The 20017-nt window shown below is 46.3% G+C and overlaps 1 protein-coding gene across 8 annotated transcripts in view; it reads right to left on the reverse strand.

Moving 5' to 3' along the window:
* The window catches only part of SLC11A2 (solute carrier family 11 member 2), a 45578-nt gene extending 26690 nt beyond the window's left edge, over window positions 1-18888 (reverse strand). For 4 of the 8 annotated variants that reach the window (XR_012155771.2, XM_073319386.2, XM_073319385.2 and 1 more), the window contains exons 1-2: window positions 18867-18888; window positions 2395-2478 (exon numbers count right to left, since the gene is read on the reverse strand). Coding sequence is in view for 6 of the 8 variants with exons in the window: in XM_073319386.2 (XP_073175487.1) it covers window positions 2395-2428 (34 nt within the window). In the remaining 2 variants the exon portion in view is untranslated. Of the gene's footprint in view, window positions 1-1495; window positions 1823-2394; window positions 2479-3867; window positions 4048-10808; window positions 10999-17961; window positions 18044-18866 lie in introns of those variants that run through there. The other 4 variants (XM_073319389.2, XM_073319388.2, XM_073319390.2 and 1 more) reach the window with 4 other exon arrangements.
* Window positions 18889-20017: the final 1129 nt, after the last annotated feature.

Raw genomic sequence — 20017 nt, forward strand, 5'->3', positions numbered from 1 at the left:
TTTGGAAATCTTAGACAGCCTGCAGACCTCCAGGGGTCTGCGGACCACAGGTTGAAAAGCACTGTACTAAAGTGAATGTCAACTCCAGTTAATGGGGCAAACTGGTGTGTTTTGTCTCATTAAAAGAGCAAACAGATCTTATTCCTTTGAACAGGGGTGGAGGCTGCAGAGCACATGGGTCTAGGGAATTTCGGGACTAGGGGTGTGCTGTGATCACCTCCCAACATTAACCAAGTTTGGTAAAGACAAAACTGGTTGGGAAAACTGCTGGCAGACTGCTGGATTCCAAGTGATTGAATCAAAGCTGTACAGCATACAAAGAGCATGCTGGCTGTGTGTAAGTCCTAGGCAGGGAGCCGCAATACCAGAAGCATTTTGGGACACTCAAGGTTAAAAGTGAATTGCACCCAACTGTGATACTGTCACTATCCAAAGCAAGTACTACACAAAACCCAGATCAATGTTACTCTAATTAGACTAAGGAAGCAGGATTTAAATGGTATGAATGCATCCGATGAAGTGAGCTGTAGCTCACGAAAGCTTATGCTAAAATAAATTTGTTAGTCTCTAAGGTGCCACAAGTCCTCCTTTTCTTTTTGCAAATACAGACTAACACGGCTGCTACTCTGAAACCGATTTAAAGTTACTGTCTGGTTTCTCCTCTTTTATCCACTGCTTTCACTAACTGGTTCACAGGCAATGCTGACAGGACTAAAGTTAAATCCATCTAGATTTTTAAGCAACCGGATTCTGAAGACCACAGAGCAGCTGTAACATCAGTAGAACCCCAGCTCCTGTTCCGGGAGAGTCACCAATAATGAGTCTCGAGTGTTTCCTCTGTGAGCACAGATACAAGCATGAATGCTGCTGAGCCACTCTTCTCCTCCATGAGCTGGTTATTGTATTTCACATACTGCTCTTGGAGAGCCAGAACAGGCCAGCCTGCAAGCCAAAACTAGCACTACAGGTCTTGGCAGGCCTGCCTGCCTCAACAGTGACCATTTCCTACTATAAAGGCTGGTTTCCATTGACTAGACTAGTACCCAGGTTATGGTGTTGACGCTCTAGTATCCATCCCACTTTTGAAGGAAATGACACACAGAATGAGCTAGCCGCAGAGGACAGCAATCTACAGCAGCCAACATAGGGCTGGAAGGAACCTCAAGAGGTCATCTAGTCCATCCCCCTGTGCTGAGGCAGATTAAATATACCTACACAATATTCTAAGCATGATTTACTTCCTTCTGCTGAGGCAACCAGAGAAAGAATATGAATCTTACATTGTGAATACTCTGGGGCAGGGATTTTCTTTCTGTTCCGTGTTCACTTGGCGCCTAGAGCAAGTGGGCCCTGGTCCAAGGTGCTACCACAATACAAATAATAAGTGGATTGTAGAGGCCCCAGCCCTATCCTATCTACTTCAAATCATTCTCTGCCAGGGTTGAAGCAACTGAAAACAGGGACAGAATTCTCAGCCTGTCCAACTAAGTTTTACCAATGTCAATTTCTGCCCTTCTTTGACAGTGGGGGCTTTGATTGAGTTTTCACCATCTTTGTCATTTATTTGCTGAAATCCACTTTGTTTTCTTACAGTCTTCACGGAGGAAACCCCCTCAAAGCGGACAACCATGGTCGAAACCAAGTAGTTTCCCCAAGTGTAGACGATGATGTTCTGTGTGGCACAGCAAGGGAAGGGAGCATGAGGAAGTCATCCTCCAAAATTCAATCCACAATGCAGGGGGCCCCTTTAGCACTGCAGTAAGATTGTCGTTTCCCAGGTAACCTCTCAACATATTTTATGCAATACACTGAAACTCCCTGCTCACAGCCAGGCACCCTCTTGCCTATTGTAATTCTTTGAGAGTGGCAGACGGTGCAACTGGAAAGATGGTAACCAGACCACTTGGACAGACGGTCCTATCTGTCTAGAGATTTGTTAAACTCTTTTCATGGAATCTCAAAACCTGTTGCTTTCTACTGCAAGTAGCAAGCAAATAACAATTAAGACTGGATTCAGTCACAATCTCCTTCTGATTAAGAGAGGGAAGAATTTGCACGGGGATTTCCAAAGCCTAGTAGAGTTAAGCACCCAAACCCCATGAAATTTTAGTGGGATATGGCCACCTACTTCCCTTAGGGTCTTGAAAAATCCCAGCCTTGGTTCTCCCATTTTAAAGTGGTTTCCAATCTATAACCTTGCCAGTTCACAGGAGAAGGATGGAAATTGCCTGAGATTGTTTATTATTGTTGATTATGGGAATTCTTGTATCTTTCTCTAAGGAGCCTGGTACCAACCACTGGCCTGAAACAAGGTATTGAACTAAATGGACAACTGGTCTGATCCTGTATAGAAATTCCTGTGTTCCTAACATGCACACGAGTGTGGAGTGTTACCATATAATATTTTCCGCTCCTTGCCAGGTGCCATGGTGGAAGACCTCTGACTGGAGGGGGAATCCTTAGAATAGGTCACATTAACTGCAAAAAAGAAGGGAAAAAGGCATAGTTAGGGCAAGAACACATCAAACAGAGACTGCATGAATCCAGGAGAAAAAACAAAAAAGAGAGGCTACAGTATGGACTATAGAACTAGCAACTTCCAACAGACAGATTAAAGCACAACAGCCGCATGCGTAGAATTTATACAGCCCTTTCCCGGCTTTAAAAGGGCTTCACCAAATATTAGAAATAGACGTTTTCATGTGGACCTGATTTAGAAAAAGCCTGCTTGAACAAAGAAAACAAGTCCCTTGGGAACGTAAAACAAGAATGGGAGGGGGGAGTGAGCAGACCACCTAGAGAAACTAATCAACATGGACATTAGTTCTTGCAGATTCTGGTGCCAGCTCCAAGATTAGAGCTGCTTGTGACAGACATCTCAACCCCATCTTTGGGGTCCACTGTTTTAAATGAATGGCTTGTGTGTTCTACTCTGGGGGTTGGGGGCAGAGGGGGAAGAGAGTTAATAATTTTATTTGAGGTAATGTTGAAATAAGGAACGGTACAGAGTTCAAGCATAGGAGTTTCTGGTCGTCAGGGGATAAGGTACAGATTATCAAGGGGTGCAGAATTCGATTTAGGCGCTGGTGGAGCAAGGATCACATAATAATCTGCAAATTCCCCGACTGGGGGAAAAGTTTTACCGGTCAGAGTACAGACATCGGGATATGGGGACTACAGCTCCTACAAGAACTTAAAACAGTGGGTGGTGATTAAGGCAACTTAACCAGGTTGTAACCCCCCTCAGAGAGGGGTACTACCTCCTGGAAAGGCTCACATATACTAGTTCAAACTAGATTCTCCAGAGACCAACAGATAAAGAAAGCACTTTTGGGTACATAGCCTGAGTTTAAACTGACTCAAGGCCTTCTTTCTGATCCAGAAAACAGACAGGAGCTTCTGTTCAAGGGGGGCCCACAATCCTTCCCGGGAAGGTCTGGAAGGACTTTGGCCTACAGAGGCTCCATAAGACTGATGGGTGACCTCTGGTAAGCTTATTAGCATGCATGTAGTGTTTTGGTTTTTTTAAAAATGTTTTCTCTATAATGCTGTTACCTTAAGAAGCAATGTGCTTACTTATAAAGAGCTGTGTGGTAATTCATAACTGCTGGCCAATACATTGTTCATAGCCTTCAAACAGAAAGTAAAGAGCAGACACTGGCCTCTTTAGGCAGTCTGGCTTACTGGGAATGTCACAGTGTAGGCAGGGAATGGTGCAGCCTGGAGAAACCCTGGTCAGGAGGGAGAGAGACCTGGATACCCACCCCAGAGAGGTGACAGCTGAGGACCCAGAAGCCTAGAATGCGTGCACTTGATGGATCACAGAAGGGAAACATAGAAGCGGTTGCCCTGAATTGTGACACTTACAAACAATGAAACCACAACAGGGAAGCAGGAAAGAATGGAAATTCCTTTATGTGTAGAACTGGCAACCACACATCCTACGCTATGGGGCTGTGGTTTAAGGATTGAGATCACGTTCATCACCATGGCATCAGAATGCTCTTCTAATGGCACTAAATGGCCAGTCAGGACCTCTTCCTGTGCCTATTTTTAAAAATGAAAATGTAGGAGATTTAGAAGGAGGCCAGAATTGGGTGCAGAGTTTCAGATGAAAGCTGGCATCCTCCCTAAATATTAACATGTCAACTTAAAAAAAATCCCAATGATATATTCAAGTCCCGATAACATCTAAGCATGGTATGTAAAGCACTTAATGTCCTCAAAGCCTGTTATATAGTAACAGGGTATTTTTGCTCCTGGGACAATGCCATATATTGGCAATGTTATCTTCCTAAATTCCATCTTAATGTGGGCATACAAGGAAAATGCCAGTTGGATGTTAACATTAAGTGAATTTGTGCCATAGTTAAGGTGTTCAAAGCATAATTACAGTTCATACATTCCATTCTGAACAAACCAGCACAGCTAATGTGTAGATGACGTTGTAAAAGAACAGACTTCAGCTCATTCACAGCAATTTGCTCAGTTGAAATGTCTCCGTTCCTTTTCTGCAGGAAAGGCAACCCTACTATTTATCTACTCAAGTATGCTCAAGATTTTAAATGGTTTATTCTAGAACAACAGATTAATGCAAAGTAAACACTGTTCTGTGAGCTCTATGCACCTCACGGTTCTCAATGAAATTTGCTAGCGCCACTTTAGACAAATTAGTTGTTTGCTCTTCACGTCACTAGCAAGCACATTTGCTCACTTTAGATGAGGGCCTACAGAAGTTCAGACTGTCTGTTTCAGTGCCTGGCACAGCACTTCAGATTTCATTTGCAATGTACAAAGGCTGCAATATTTTGGTGCAATGCTTTAGCTTTCACCTGCTCTGCAAGTGGAAAAAAAAAATCCTCCTATGGATCATCACCTCTTCCAACTCTGCAGGCACAAGAGGACCAGACAATTGGTGATCCTAGTTTGAAAGCTATTGTTTTGTAATGCTGACAGACCCCGGTCGTCCGTGGGCAGGATCAAACCAGGGATCTCTGGAGCTTAGTGCATGAGCCTCTACCGCATGAGCTAAAGCCAACTGCCTGGTAGCTAAGGCTGTAGAGCAGACTCAATCTCTCTCTAAGCGGTCTCGGTGCCACTAGATGGGACAGAACACCACACTCAGGAGGTGTGTGGGTTACACGTGCAATATACTCTTGTGGTCTTAAAAGCAGCAGAATTCCATAGAAACCCACATCCGTTACAGAAATGAATGCTGTTGTGGTAATTAAAATAGTTAGGTGAAATAATCACCTTGATCCAATGATGTGGAAACTACCACAGTCTGCAGCAGTTTCAACAGCACCACCAAGACTGAATGATTGGATATAGCATCAGCAAGATTTGATGCCAAAGAGATTCTTTTAGATCAAGAGTACAGTAGTTCTGCCTTAGACTTAGTTGTTAGTTTGCCTAAGCAGTTCCCTCCTAGATGGACACCCATCTTCAAGGCTAGATCAAAGTTTTACCCACCTTAGTTATGTGAGCATGTGACTTGTCTTCTTTACTGCTCTTTCAGAACAAGAGCTGCAAATGATTTTTATACTTGAATCTTAAGCAGCCACCACCGACAAAACAATTCTCTTTGCTGGTGTACAAAAGCCAGCAACAAATGCAAGCGCATCCTACAGAACAGTCTGAAAAACTCCAATACCATGGTAATTTGCCAGAACAGGGCAGAGAGGCTAAACAGGCGACTGTGTGATGTGCAAGTGATCCCAAACTGGCCAGGACAGTTCTGTCTTAGAGAGGGTCACTGACTACAATGGATGTGATTTACCAGAGTATAAAACTTGCTGTTGCTCAGGTAGGTCAGGTCAACCATCCAGACCAGCTGGAGAGAGATCTTGACTGATTTTCTACAGGATAGTAGAGACAGCTTTCAGCACAGTTTACCTTACAGTGGAGTAGATGTAGTCACTATGGGTAAAGTGTTAGGCTCCCTAAGTCACTTAGGTGCTTCTGAAGTCCCATTTTCAAAGGTAATTTAGGCACTTAAAAGCCTAAGTCTTGCTGACTTTCAATGAGACTTGGGAACTTTTGAAAATTTTATCCATTGCTCTACAGAAGCCTATTTACAGAACACAATCCTCACACATCCTCCCTCTGAATTTTAAAGCTTTACAGATTTATTTTTAGAAGCCATTCTGATGAAATCTTAATTCTAAAACCTAATAGAACGGATTCCTCAATACATTGTGTTTCCCTCAAAACAAGGTCCCCAGAAGGAAATTACTTATTTCTGCAGCAAGTTCTATTAACACCAGCCTCAGAGAGGTTAATAAAGGCAAAAGGGAAGATGATCACATGACAAACATTCGTTACAGAAAGACACTGACCTAAATATCTCCTTGCAAAACACATTTCTCTTTGGGTGTGAGATAAACCATTTCCCTCCTATCTCTGCTGTCAAGCTACAAACCCTGGCCCAGTTTAAACTCTCATGACACATTCATTCACTATGCCTGTCCTCCTTTGTTCAGACAGCAAATGCTTAAGTATGAAAGCTTGAAAGCATTGTTCACTGACCACGCTTCCTCAGCTCTCATCCCCTAATGCCCCTACTCTATTTGCGCTACATTGATGACATCATCATCTGGACCCATAGAAAAGAAGCCCTTGAGGGATTCCACCATGATTTCAACAATTTCCATCCCACCATCAACCTCAGCCTGGACCAGTCCACATAGGAAATCCACTTCCTGGACACTACACTGCTAATAAGCGATGCTCAAATAAACACCACCCTATACCGGAAACCTACTGACAGCCATACTTACCTACATGCCTTCAGCTTTCATCCAGACCATACCACACGATCCATTGTCTACAGCCAAGCTCTACGATACAACCGCATTTGCTCCAACCCCTCAGACAGAGACAAACACCTACAAGATCTCTATCAAGTGTTCTTACTACTACAATACCGACCTGCTGAAGTGAAGAAACAGATTGACAGAGCCAGAAGAGTAGCCAGAAGTTACCTACTACAGGACAGGCCCAACAGAGAAAACAGAACGCCGCTAGCCATCACCTTCAGCCCCCAACTAAAACCTCTCCAGCGCATCATCAAGGATCTACAACCTATCCTGAAGGACGACCCATCACTCTCACGGATCTTGAGAGACAGGCCAGTCCTTGCTTACAGACAGCCCTCCAACCTGAAGCAAATACTCACCAGCAACCACACACCACACAACAAAAACACTAACCCAGGAACCTATCCTTGCAACAAAGCCCGTTGCCGACTGTGTCCACATATCTATTCAGGGGACACCATCATAGGGCCTAATCACATCAGCCACACTATCAGAGGCTCGTTCACCTGCACATCTACCAATGTGATATATGTCATCATGTGCCAGCAATGCCCCTCTGCCATGTACAGTGGCCAAACCGGACAGTCTCTACGTAAAAGAATAAATGGACACAAATCAGATGTCAAGCATTATAACATTCAAAAACCAGTCGGAGAACACTTCAATCTCTCTGGTCACACGATTACAGACCTAAAAGTCGCAATTCCTCAACAAAAAAACTTCAAAGACAGAATCCAATGAGAGACTGCTGAACTGGAATTAATTTACAAACTGGACACCATTAAATAAAGCTTGAATAAAGACTGGGAGTGGATGTAATAGTAAAACTATTTCCCCATGTTTATTTTCCTCCCCTACTGTTCCTCAGACTTTCTTGTCAAGTGCTGGAAATGACCCACCTTGATTATCACTACAAAAGGTTTCCTCCTGCTGGTAATAGCTCACCTTACCAGATCACTCTTGTTACAGTGTGTATGGTTTCAGAGTAACAGCCGTGTTAGTCTGTATTCGCAAAAAGAAAAGGAGTACTTGTGGCACCTTAGAGACTAACCAATTTATTAGAGCATAAGCTTTCGTGAGCTACAGCTCACTTCATCAGATGCATATCGTGGAAACTGCAGCAGACTTTATATATACACAGAGAATATGAAACAATACCTCCTCCCACCCCACTGTCCTGCTGGTAATAGCTTATCTAAAGTGATCACCAGGTGGGCCATTTCCAGCACAAATCCAGGTTTTCTCACCCTCCACCCCCCCACACAAATTCACTCTCCTGCTGGTGATAGCCCATCCAAAGTGACAACTCTTTACACAATGTGCATGACAATCAAGTTGGGCTATTTCCTGCACAAATCCAGGTTTTCTCACATCCCCCCCACCCCCATACACACACAAACTCACTCTCCTGCTGGTAATAGCTCATCCAAACTGACCACTCTTCGAGTTTAAATCCAAGTTAAACCAGAACATCTGGGGGGGGCGGTAGGAAAAAACAAGAGGAAATAGGCTACCTTGCATAATGACTTAGCCACTCCCAGTATCTATTTAAGCCTAAATTAATAGTATCCAATTTGCAAATGAATTCCAATTCAGCAGTTTCTCGCTGGAGTCTGGATTTGAAGTTTTTTTGTTTTAAGATAGCGACCTTCATGTCTGTGATTGCGTGACCAGAGAGATTGAAGTGTTCTCCGACTGGTTTATGAATGTTATAATTCTTGACATCTGATTTGTGTCCATTTATTCTTTTACGTAGAATCCGATGAAGTGAGCTGGAGCTCACGAAAGCTCACGCTCAAATAAATTGGTTAGTCTCTAAGGTGCCACAAGTCCTCCTTTTCAGGTTTCAGAGTACCAGCTGTGTTAGTCTGTATTCGCAAAAAGGAGTACTTGTGGCACCTTAGAGACTATCCACTGAATGAATCATAGAATATTAGGGTTGGAAGGGACCTCAGGAGGTCATCTAGTCCAATCTCCTGCTCAAAGCAGGACCAATCCCCAATTTTTGCCCCAGATCCCTAAATGGCCCCCTCAAGGATTGAACTCACAATCCTGGGTTTAGCAGGCAAATGCTCAAACCACTGAGCTATCCCTCCCCCCCAATGTATCCGATGAAGTGAGCTGTAGCTCACGAAAGCTTATGCTCAAATAAATTGGTTAGTCTCTAAGGTGCCACAAGTCCTCCTTTTCTTTTTAGGTCAGAATAAAAGATCTAATGGTCTCTTCTGGCTTTAAAAATCTATGAGTTTGTTTAGATAAGCCCCTCCAGCCAAATTCTTAGTGATGTCCTGTGGATCTCTGCGGAAAGCCATGTTTTTGCCCTCTTGGGTCAGAGTAACAATTTGTGGGTTTTATTTTGTGTATGACATTCCCAGTAATGCAACATATCCACATGCTGATCACACACAACTCCCTGGAATTAAATCAAAAGGATAGTCAGGCCTGTGAATGCCAATACAACAGGGAAGGCAGTGTCAGGTGGATAAGGAAAGATTTAGAGCCTGTAGCTCCCCTCAAAAGGAGGAATCCATTTTTGAGGCTGATTACTAGGTTACACAGTTCCATCAGGCATTTCTGCTTCAGATAATTTTTTATCCCAACTACCTTGCTCTAGAATGCGAAGAGCAACAGTTTCTGTGTGCACGCCTCCTTGAACTGTAAAAGTTCCAACAGGTAATTGGAAGGTGTGTCGTACTCTGGATTATTATTCTCCACACCCTCTGAAGGTGCTCTAGTCCACAAGGCAAATACAGTACCTCTTTTGTTTAGACATCCAATACCTCTTTCAGCAAACAACAGACCATTCTCCTGCACAAATCCTGAACCACTACTTATCAAGTTACATACTTCAGTCCAGCGAGTCCTTCCTTTTTACTGGCATTTCTAGGGTTCTGCAATTCTGCTTCCCAACAGCAGTGAACTGGAAATCATGAATAGCTGATGACTGCTAGCCAGTCATTATCATAAGATGGGGATGTATATTAGACAAGGGGGAACCCGGTCTAGTAACATACCAAAAGCATGTAGGGTTACAGAGGCTCTTGCAGTTGGTGCTGGAATTTGATCTTTCCTGGCTTTCCGCTGGCCATGTGACCTCTCGATGCTGGAGCAGTTACTGGTTTTTAAGATGGCTTCAGCCAGAATGGAGGATCCCTCCTCCGAACTCTGAGCAGGGCCATATGGTTATTTTACCCATATCTGTAGGGTGACCAGATGTCCCGATTTTATAGGGACAGCCCCGATATTCGGGGCTTTTTCTTATGTAAGTACCTATTATTCCCCCCATCTCCTGTCCCGATTTTAAACCACTTGCTCACTGGTCATCCTGTCTATCTGGGCATTTATACAGTGCTCACCCACAGTGGTATCCCACCATCTTTCAGCATCATTACACACTTATATGGGGGAAACAGCTATACTTCTTTACAGCTCATTATTTGTACTGTGGGAGCAGCTAAGAGCCCCAGTCATGGACTCCACTGTACTAGGCCCTGTCCAAACATAGGACCAAAACATAGATTCATAGATACTAAGGTCAGAAGGGACCATTATGATCATCTAGTTTGACCTCCTGCACAACGCAGGCCACGGAATCTCACCCACCCACTCCTGCGAAAAGACTCTCACCTCTGTCTGAGCTATTGAAGTCCTCAAATCGTGGTTTAAAGACTTCAAGGAGCAGCAAGTGACCCGTGCCCCATGCTACAGAGGAAGGCGAAAAACTTCCAGGGCCTCTTCCAATCTGCCCTGGAGGAAAATTCCTGGTCCCTGTCCCCAAAAGTTTACAGTCGAATCCCTCTGGTATATCCAGTTAGCTGTTCACCCTCCATTATACAGCTAGCCCCCCATAGCGTGACCCTCTCCAGCCCTCCTGGGACTTCCCAGCACCTACAACTTTCTGTGCCAGTTACCACCTGAAGAAGAGCTCTGCGTAAGCTTGTCTCTCTCACCAACAGAAGTTGGTCCAATAATAGATATTACTTCACCCACCTTGTCTCTCTAATGTCCTGTGACTGACACTGCTACATCACTAGAAGTTTTCACTAGTCAGTTCTTCTTGACCAAGTGAGAGAGTCAATGTCCGGACGACAGAACTGTCTCTTTCCTCTCTGTGAAAGCTTTTGCCCTCCCAAAGCAGTTTCTTTATAGCATTCCCCCTTGTTATCTGGGCAGTTTCAACACACAAAGACATTCTGATGACCAGAGATAAGGGGGAGTGGAGTGGAAAAGATGATTCAGCAAGGCAGCTAGGCAGCTGACTATGGGTAAAATCAGCTTCTCCTGAACAAGTGGCTTAAATTGCCCTTGAGGGGGTTAAATTAACCTCATCCCTGGCAGTTACATCACTTCTTAAAATACTGCCAATACCATCTACCATTTCCAGTTCAGAGCAAAGGCCATGACAGCAAGGGTCTCTGAGCTCTTCTATTAACACCACAACTATAAGTTAGTTACCAATGGGCCCCATGCGAAGGGGCAACCCAGCCCCTAGGCTGGGATTATTGTATTGTAGTTCCAGATTTTGCTCATCATTGTTCTAACCAAATTGTGCTTTTATTGCAGAAAGAAAGATAGAGACTATTTTAAAAAATACCTGTTTCTCTCTACGTGAAATCAGAACCCACCAGGTTTTAGCACTCAGCAGAGTAGTCTGCAGCTGCCCCTATGAGACTGTTCTGTGTTTGTAGAGCCTGTAACACAATGGGGTCCCAGTTCACAACAAATACAATACAAATAATAATATTAGGATGCTGCTAGGGGAAAGGGAGCACAGTAGCCCGGGCGGCCCCTGGACCAGCCTCACTGACCACTGCAGAAGACACCGAGGTCCTGGAAAGTCACGGAATCCGTGACTTCCGTGACAGACTCTCAGCCTTAATTATGATATGAGGCCACACAGCCAGTTAATCTCCCAGCTAACTGTTACCAGTCATAAGATCATAAGAACGCCCATACTGGGTCAGACCAAAGGTCCATCTTCCCCAGTATCCTGTCTTCCAACAGTGGTCAATGCCAGGTGCCCCAGAGGGAATGAACAGAACAGGTAATCATTAAGTGATCCATCCCCTGTTGCCCATTCCCAGCTTCTGGCAAACCGAGCCTAGGGACACCATCCTTGCCCACCCTGGCTAATAGCCATTGATGGACCTATCCTCCATGAATTTATCTAGTTCTTTTTTAACCATTAATAGTCTTGGCTTTCACAACATTCTCTGGCTAAGAGTTCCACAGATTGACTGTGCGTTGTTTCCACGATATGCATCTGAGGAAGTGAGCTGTAGCTCACGAAAGCTTATGCTCTAATAAATTGGTTAGTCTCTAAGGTGCCACAAGTCCTCCTTTTCTTTTCACTGTGCGTTGTGTGAAGAAATACTTCCTTTTGTTTGTTTTAAACCTGCTGTCTATTAATTTCATTTGGTGACCCGCTAGTTCTTGTGTTATGAGGAGTAAACAACACTTCCTTATTTACTTTCTCCACACCAGTCATGATTTTATAGACCTCTATCATATCCCCCCTTAGTTGTCTCTTTTCCAAGCTGAAAAGTCCCAGTTTTATTCATCTCTCCTCATATGTCCTCCTTATTCATCCTATGGAAGCTGTTCCATACCCCTAATAATTTTTGTTGCCCTTTTCTGAACCTTTTCCAATTCTAATATATATATTTTTTGAGATGGGGCGACCACATCTGCACGCAGTATTCAGATGGGCATACCATGGATTTATATAGAGGCAATATGGTATTTTCAATCTTATTATCTATCCCTTTCTTAATGATTCTCAACATTGTTAGCTTTTTTGACTGCTGCTGCACATTGAGTGGATATTTTCAGAGAACTATCCACAATGACTCCAAGATCTCTTTCTTGAGTGGTAACAGATAATTTAGACCCCATCATTTTATATGTATCGTAACAGATTGATAGAGCCAGAAGAGTTCCCAGAAGTTACCTACTACAGGGCAGGCCTAACAAAGAAAATAACAGAACGCCACTAGCAGTCACCTTCAGCCCCCAACTAAAACCCCTCCAACGCATTATCAAGGATCTACAACCTATCCTGAAGGATAACCCAACACTCTCACAAATCTTGGGAGACAGGTCAGTCCTTGCCTACAGATAGCCCCCCAACCTGAAGCGAATACTCACCAGCAACCACATACCACACAACAGAACCACTAACCCAGGAACCTATCCTTGCAACAAAGCCCGTTGCCAACTGTGTCCACATTTCTATTCAGGGGACACCATCATAGGGCCTAATCACATCAGCCACACTATCAAAGGCTCGTTCACCTGCACATCCACCAATGTGATATATGCCATCATGTGCCAGCAATGCCCCTCTGCCATGTACATTGGGCAAACTGGACAGTCTCTACGTAAAAGAATAAATGGACACAAATCAGATGTCAAGAATTATAACATTCAAAAACCAGTCGGAGAACACTTCAATCTCTCGGGTCACTCGGTTTCTGATCTCAAAGTGACTATCCTTCAACAAAAAACTTCAAAAACAGACTCCACCGAGAGACTGCTGAATTGGAATTAATTTGCAAATTGGATACAATTAACTTAGGCTTGAATAGAGACTGGGAATGGTTGAGTTATAAAAAGTAACCTATTTCCCCTTGTTTATTCCTTCGCCCCCCCCCAGACATTCTTGTTAAACCCTGGATTTGTGCTGGAAATGGCCCACCTTGATTATCATACACATTGTAAGGAGAGTGATCACTTTAGATAAGCTATTACCAGCAGGAGAGTAGGGTGGGGGGAGAGAAAATCTTGTAGTGAGAAACACCCATTTTTTCATTGTTTGTGTGTATAAAAACATCTTCTGTATTTTCCACAGTATGCATCCGATGAAGTGAGCTGTAGCTCACGAAAGTTTATGCTCAAATAAATTGGTTAGTCTCTAAGGTGCCACAAGTACTCCTTTTCTTTTTGTGAATACAGACTAACACGGCTGCTACTCTGAAAGTTGGGATTATGTTTTCCAATGTGTATTAATTTGCATTTATCAACACTGAATTTCATCCGCCATTTTGTTGCCCAGTCACCCAGTTTTGAGAGATCCCTTTGTAGATCTTTGCACACTGCCTAGGACTTAACTATCTTGAGTAGTATTTTAGTTATAGGAGAATGAAACCCACTTTCCATTATCATCCCTTTTTAGATATTTCAGCACTAACAGAGCAGAACGCCTCCCTTCACCCAGGCTCAGCGGGGCAAAGAGGGGGGAATGGCCATCCACCCCTCACACACACACCCCTTGGGAGACACAGACACACAATGATCCCAAACCCTTTCTGCACTCAGGTCTCTAGCGTGTCTCAAAAGAACAGTGGGTAATGACATATAATTTTAAGATTTAGCCTTTCCTTTTAGTTGTGTTGAAAGCCCCTCCCACTGCAAATGCCCTCACTGAACTAAATTATGAAACCCTCTTTTCAACAATGGTTTCAGTATTCATCACTAAGAGAGCTACAAAGTCATGGCCACCATTTGATGTATTTGAAGACATGATGCATGCATCTCTTCTGCTTTAAACATCTGCTTCTTCATACAGATTCAACTGTCGTTATAACCCAGAACTCATCCTATGTTTAGAGTCGCTCATTTTAGGATTGCAGGCTGCTTTGGAAGAAAAACATAGATGCTGATCTGTTGAGCAAGGAGATCAGGAAATGAATGAGAGCATGTCTCCTGCTCCAGGTGTGTTCCAAAAGGACTTAGGGAGAGGTTAAACCGCTCTGATCTTATTTCAGAGGAGCAGCCGTGTTAGTCTGTATTCGCAAAAAGAAAAGGAGTACTTGTGGCACCTTAGAGACTAACCAATTTATTTGAGCATAAGTTTTTTATTTATGCTCAAATAAATTGGTTCATCTCTAAGGTGCCACAAGTACTCCTTTTCTTTCTCTGATCTTAGTATCCTTTCAACAAGCATCTGGATCTTAGTGGGAGTCCTGTGTTGGTTTCACTATGGGAATGCTCCACCCAAAAGTTCTGCTTATACCTGAACCTTCACTATTTGCTCTTGAAGGTTAGGCACAGGAGTTCCAGATGTGGATATAAACTTTTGAAGGATTACAATGACCTGTCCTGGGCTGAGCCTGGCATTATGCTGTATTGCGTTAGCCAAAAAGTACTGCACTAGGAGACGGATGTCACTTTTCGTCCCACTTTGCATCACACATAGTGAACACTGGAGTTTGGACTCCTGGACACGTGATGTGGCTTTGTGATAATACTAAGTCAAATAATAGTCCATGTTTCATGGCGAAGACAGGCACAGAGATACATGATGTCACCCCATTTCAAACAAAGTATTACATCAGGAGTAGTTAATTATTGTTTTTCACGGTCCAAATTTCTTGGTCAAGGTCCAGATTGCAGAGAAACGTTTTTCACATTGCAAGGACAATAATGATAATAAGTAAATAAAAAGATGCTGCAGTCCATTCAAAAGCGTTTGGCGGTCCAGATTTGGCCCGTGGTCTTCCTATTGACTACCCCTGTGTTTCATGATCAACGGTTTTACTCAGTGTCCCTAAACAGTGTGTCCAGTTTTAATACAAAGGTATTTATATAGCACCAACCCTTGCCTATCTAAGCACATTTTGCCCTGCAAGCTAAGCATAGGATCCTGGGAAGTCACCTTTCAAGAGAGCCTTTCTCCTGCCACAAGATACCAGTTGTATAGCACGTAAATACTTTTTATTAGAATCAGAACGAGTTTCCTAGTAGCAGCGGCCTTCTCACAGAACAGAGGCATCAACTGCAACCGCAGCAAGAACAATTGAAGAGCAGTTTCCATGTGGCTGTCTTTGTGCTAGTCGAAACAGTTTAAGCTGCATTTGATTTACAATGTAATCAAACATTTAAAAACAAACAGGGGAGGTGTGAACAGGTGACTAGGAGCCTTCTGGGTTTCTATTCTACCACTAGGAGAGGAGTGGTGGTCAGAGCAGGAGAAATTTGGAGTCAGGACTCCTGGATTCTATCATTGCCTTTGAATCCCTGCAAACAACTTTAGCAAGCCACATCCCCACTGTACCTCAGTTTCTCCATCTGTAAAATAAAGTTAATATTGACTCAGCCAGGATGGATTAGTAGTGTAAGGGAGGGCAAACAAGGGAAGGAGGAATTTTCACAGCAGAGTCACTTGAAGTGAAGTAAAGAGGGCGGGGAGAAAGAAGATTAGACCAAGAAAGAGATGCAAAATTATTTATCTTACATCAAATTATGATCCAAATTAAAAATTCTGGGGAGAAGGGCAGGGTACAGTCACTGATATTGTGTTGCACACATTTCTCTGTATATCATCAGCCTGGCCCTAAGGGCTTTGTACAGTGCTTATTACCATAGCACGTAAGAATTAACGCTATTTAGATTATAAACTCATTGGGCCAGGAATCTTCTCTCTGCCATGGCCTTTAAAGCACAAAGCAGACTTTAGGCTCTTTAAAAAAAACCCCACCAACAACAAAAAAGCAGGCTGCAAGATTCAAACTCCATAAACCCAAACACCACCACAGGCTCTGGGACACCACAAGGTCATAGAGCACGTAGGGGAATGCCAGGCCATGCATGCATTGCCATCATCCTGTTATGCAAGGTCAGTGTCTGGTGTTCTGAATGCAGCAAACCACAAAGGGGCACTGCCCTAAGAAGAGAGCATAAGAATGAGATGAATATAATATATCCTGCTGTACAGACTTGAGTCACAAGTCACCTTCCTCCTCCTCCCCTCATATGGCTGCTGCAACAGCAGTGGAAGCCTCCTGCGACAATGGCCTGTGTATACATTAACCAAACCCCACACGGGTAGGCAACCCCCTCAACCCACCCACAATTCCTCCAAAAGCCCCTGCACCCCCCAGGGTGTCACCTCCTCACTCCCTCAGGGGGGGTACATCATCCCCACAACACCAGTGCGCTGCTACCTGCTTCCCCATCCCAGGGATTTGCACCAAATCCGCCTAGCCAGTGACCTCTGCTCCCCCACCCCCCCACCGACCTCCCTCTCCCAGGGCACATGCACCACTCCAGAGGCCCCTGCAGTGACAGTTAATACCTCAGCCCCCACCCCCCCACACACACACCCGGGATCCTGGCCCTCCCCCATTGCCAGCTTCACTCCCCACTAGAATCCTCTACTCTCTTGGTACCAATACCGCCCCCCCAGGCACCTCTGCCCCCCCGCATGCCAGCTCCTCTCCCACTCCCGCCAGGCACCTCTGCCCCCCCAGGTCAGCTCCTCTCTCCCCTCCCCCAGGCACCTCTTCCCCCCCAGGCCAGCTCCTCTCTTCCCCCCCAGACACCTCTGCCCCCCCAAGACAGCTCCTCTCTTCCCCCCCAGGCACCTCTGCCCCCCCAGGCCAGCTCCTCTCTTCCCCCCCAGGCACCTCTGCCCCCCCAGGCCAGCTCCTCTCTTCCCCCCCAGGCACCTCTGCCCCCCCAGGCCAGCTCCTCTCTTCCCCCCCAGACACCTCTGCCCCCCCAGGCCAGCTCCTCTCTCCCCTCCCCCAGGCACCTCTTCCCCCCCAGGCCAGCTCCTCTCTTCCCCCCCAGACACCTCTGCCCCCCCAAGACAGCTCCTCTCTTCCCCCCCAGGCACCTCTGCCCCCCCAGGCCAGCTCCTCTCTTCCCCCCCAGGCACCTCTGCCCCCCCAGGCCAGCTCCTCTCTTCCCCCCCAGGCACCTCTGCCCCCCCAGGCCAGCTCCTCTCTTCCCCCCCAGGCCAGCTCCTCTCTTCCCCCCCAGGCACCTCTGCCCCCCCAGGCCAGCTCCTCTCTTCCCCCCCAGGCACCTCTGCCCCCCCAGGACAGCTCCTCTCTTCCCCCCCAGGCACCTCTGCCCCCCCAGGACAGCTCCTCTCTTCCCCCCCAGGCACCTCTGCCCCCCCAGGACAGCTCCTCTCTTCCCCCCCAGGCACCTCTGCCCCCCCCCGCCAGCTCCTCCCTCCCGCCAGGCACCTCCCCCCCCCGCTAGTGTCTCAACCAGCGTAGGCCTCTGTCCGCCTCCCCCCAGTGGCAGCTCCCGGGTCCCACCCGCTCTGGCTACTCTCCCCCCGCCCCATACTCTGCTCCCCACCCCGGTACCAGCCGCCTCCGCCCCACTCCTCGCCCGCTCCGGCGCTCACCGCCCCGCTCCTGAGCCGCCGCCGCCCGGCCCCGCTGGCCGCCCCGGCCCCATGCCGCCCGGCTCCAGGCCGCGGCGCCGCCGACCCGACCCCGCCCCTCGGCCCCGCCCCCTGGCCGCCAGGCCCCGCCCCTGCTCCCCGCCCCTTTGTCCCCCGCGGGGGCTGACCCCCTACGCTGCGTGCTGACGTGGCGGGGTTACGCTGACGCCGCTCGCCCGTCAAACTGAGACGGGCGGGGGCGCGCGCGCCTGCGGGGAGCCGCGCCGAGCCGAGCCGCGCCGCTGCGGCGGCCGGGGGGAGGGGGGGTTGGGACGCAGGGCCTCCCGGTGCGGCTCCACCGTGGGGACGCAGGGCCCCTTGGTACCATTCTGCGCTGGAGCCGCACGGTCCGTGGTGGGGACGGGGACCTCGCCCAGTGCCGCTCCGTGCTGGGAGCAAAAGGCTTTCTAGTGCCCTGGGGAAACTGAGGCGGAGAGCCCTGGCTTCTCCAAGAATGCCCAGCAGGGCAGCGGTGGCGCAGAAACTGGAACCCAGGTCGCCTGAGACGCAGCCCAGCAGCATTTTGGCCCTAGTGATCCCCAGAGATCGATGAGAGGGGGAGCTCTCGAGGGAGGAGGGGACTGTAACCCCTTTTTGGTCCCACCCCGATCGCAGAGGAAGACGGATCTCTGCCCTGGGAAGTTCACAGCCTAATCAGACCACAGGGTGGCGGGACATTCCCTGAAAGCTCTGCCCCCTTTCAGGAAAAAAATATTACCCAGGCCTCCCTGTGAGCAGAAAATCTGAAGTAACCAACAGAGCAGCATTCACCCCTAAGGGGTAGGAGGGTGGACTTGGGGTAACTGCTGCCTGTCTTTTGGGAACCCCACGAGAAGGGCCTTGGCCTGACTTTCAAAGGCACTCACCGTGCTCACTGCTGCTGCTGACTTCCATAGTAGAGAGACAAGGCGGGTAAATCCCATATCTTTTATGGAACCAACTTTTCCTGGTGAGTGAGACAAGCTTTTGAGCTACATAGAGCGCCTCTTCAGGTTTGGGAAATGTACCCAGAGTGCAGGGCTGGATTACCCAATAGGCAGACTAAGCCACATGCTTAGGTCACCAGCAAAGTAGGGGGCACCAAAAAAAATGAAAAGGAGTACTTGTGGCACCTTAGAGACTAACAAATTTATTTGAGCATAAGCTTCCGTGAAGTGAGCTGTAGCTCACGAAAGCTTATGCTCAAATAAATTTGTTAGTCTCTAAGGTGCCAAAGTACTCCTTTTCTTTTTGCGAATACAGACTACTTGTGTACAGTAACCCATCATACTTACCCAGGACAATATGTGATGAACTCATTGGTCTAATGAGTGACAAAGTTCATTCAGCTATTGTGGATGAAATAAGTGGGTACTTCAGTTTATCTGTCGACTCTACACCTGATCTTTCACATATTGGTCAATTGAGTATTGTACTAAGATATGTCTCCCCCACAGTTGGAAAACAAGTGAACGATTTATAACATTCCTCAATTTGAAAAGCCACACTGGTGAAGAAATGGCAAATCCAGTACTGCATTATCTGTGCCAAGTTTGCAAAATAGATTTCTCAAAGTACAGAGGTCAATCTTATGACACGTCAGGGCATTATCAAGGAATGCAGAAAAAGCTTTTAGAACAGAACAAATATGCCATATGCTGCACACTCTCTCAATCTTGTTGGCCGCAGTGCTGTTGATTGTTACCCGGTGGCAGTAAGTTTTTTCTCAACAGTCCAGTTTATACATTTTTCTCTGCCTCAACACACGGATGGGCAGTTCTTAAAACATATTTGGGCAATGACTGTGTGTTGAAATCTCTTTCTAATACTCGCTGGGAGGCACATGCAGTGGCAACAAGTGCAATTCTGGAGTCCTACTCAAAGATTGTGGATGCATTAGCAAGTATAGCTGAAGATCAATCACAAAAGGGAGAAACTATCTGCAAAGCAGAAAATATTGCAAACAAGATGCAACAACTAGAGTTTGTATTCATGTTGACCATGTGGAATGAAATTTTACAACACTTTTACCACACAA

Source organism: Lepidochelys kempii, chromosome 20 (genome assembly GCF_965140285.1).
Source record: "Lepidochelys kempii isolate rLepKem1 chromosome 20, rLepKem1.hap1, whole genome shotgun sequence".
Lineage (NCBI taxonomy): Eukaryota > Metazoa > Chordata > Testudines > Cheloniidae > Lepidochelys > Lepidochelys kempii.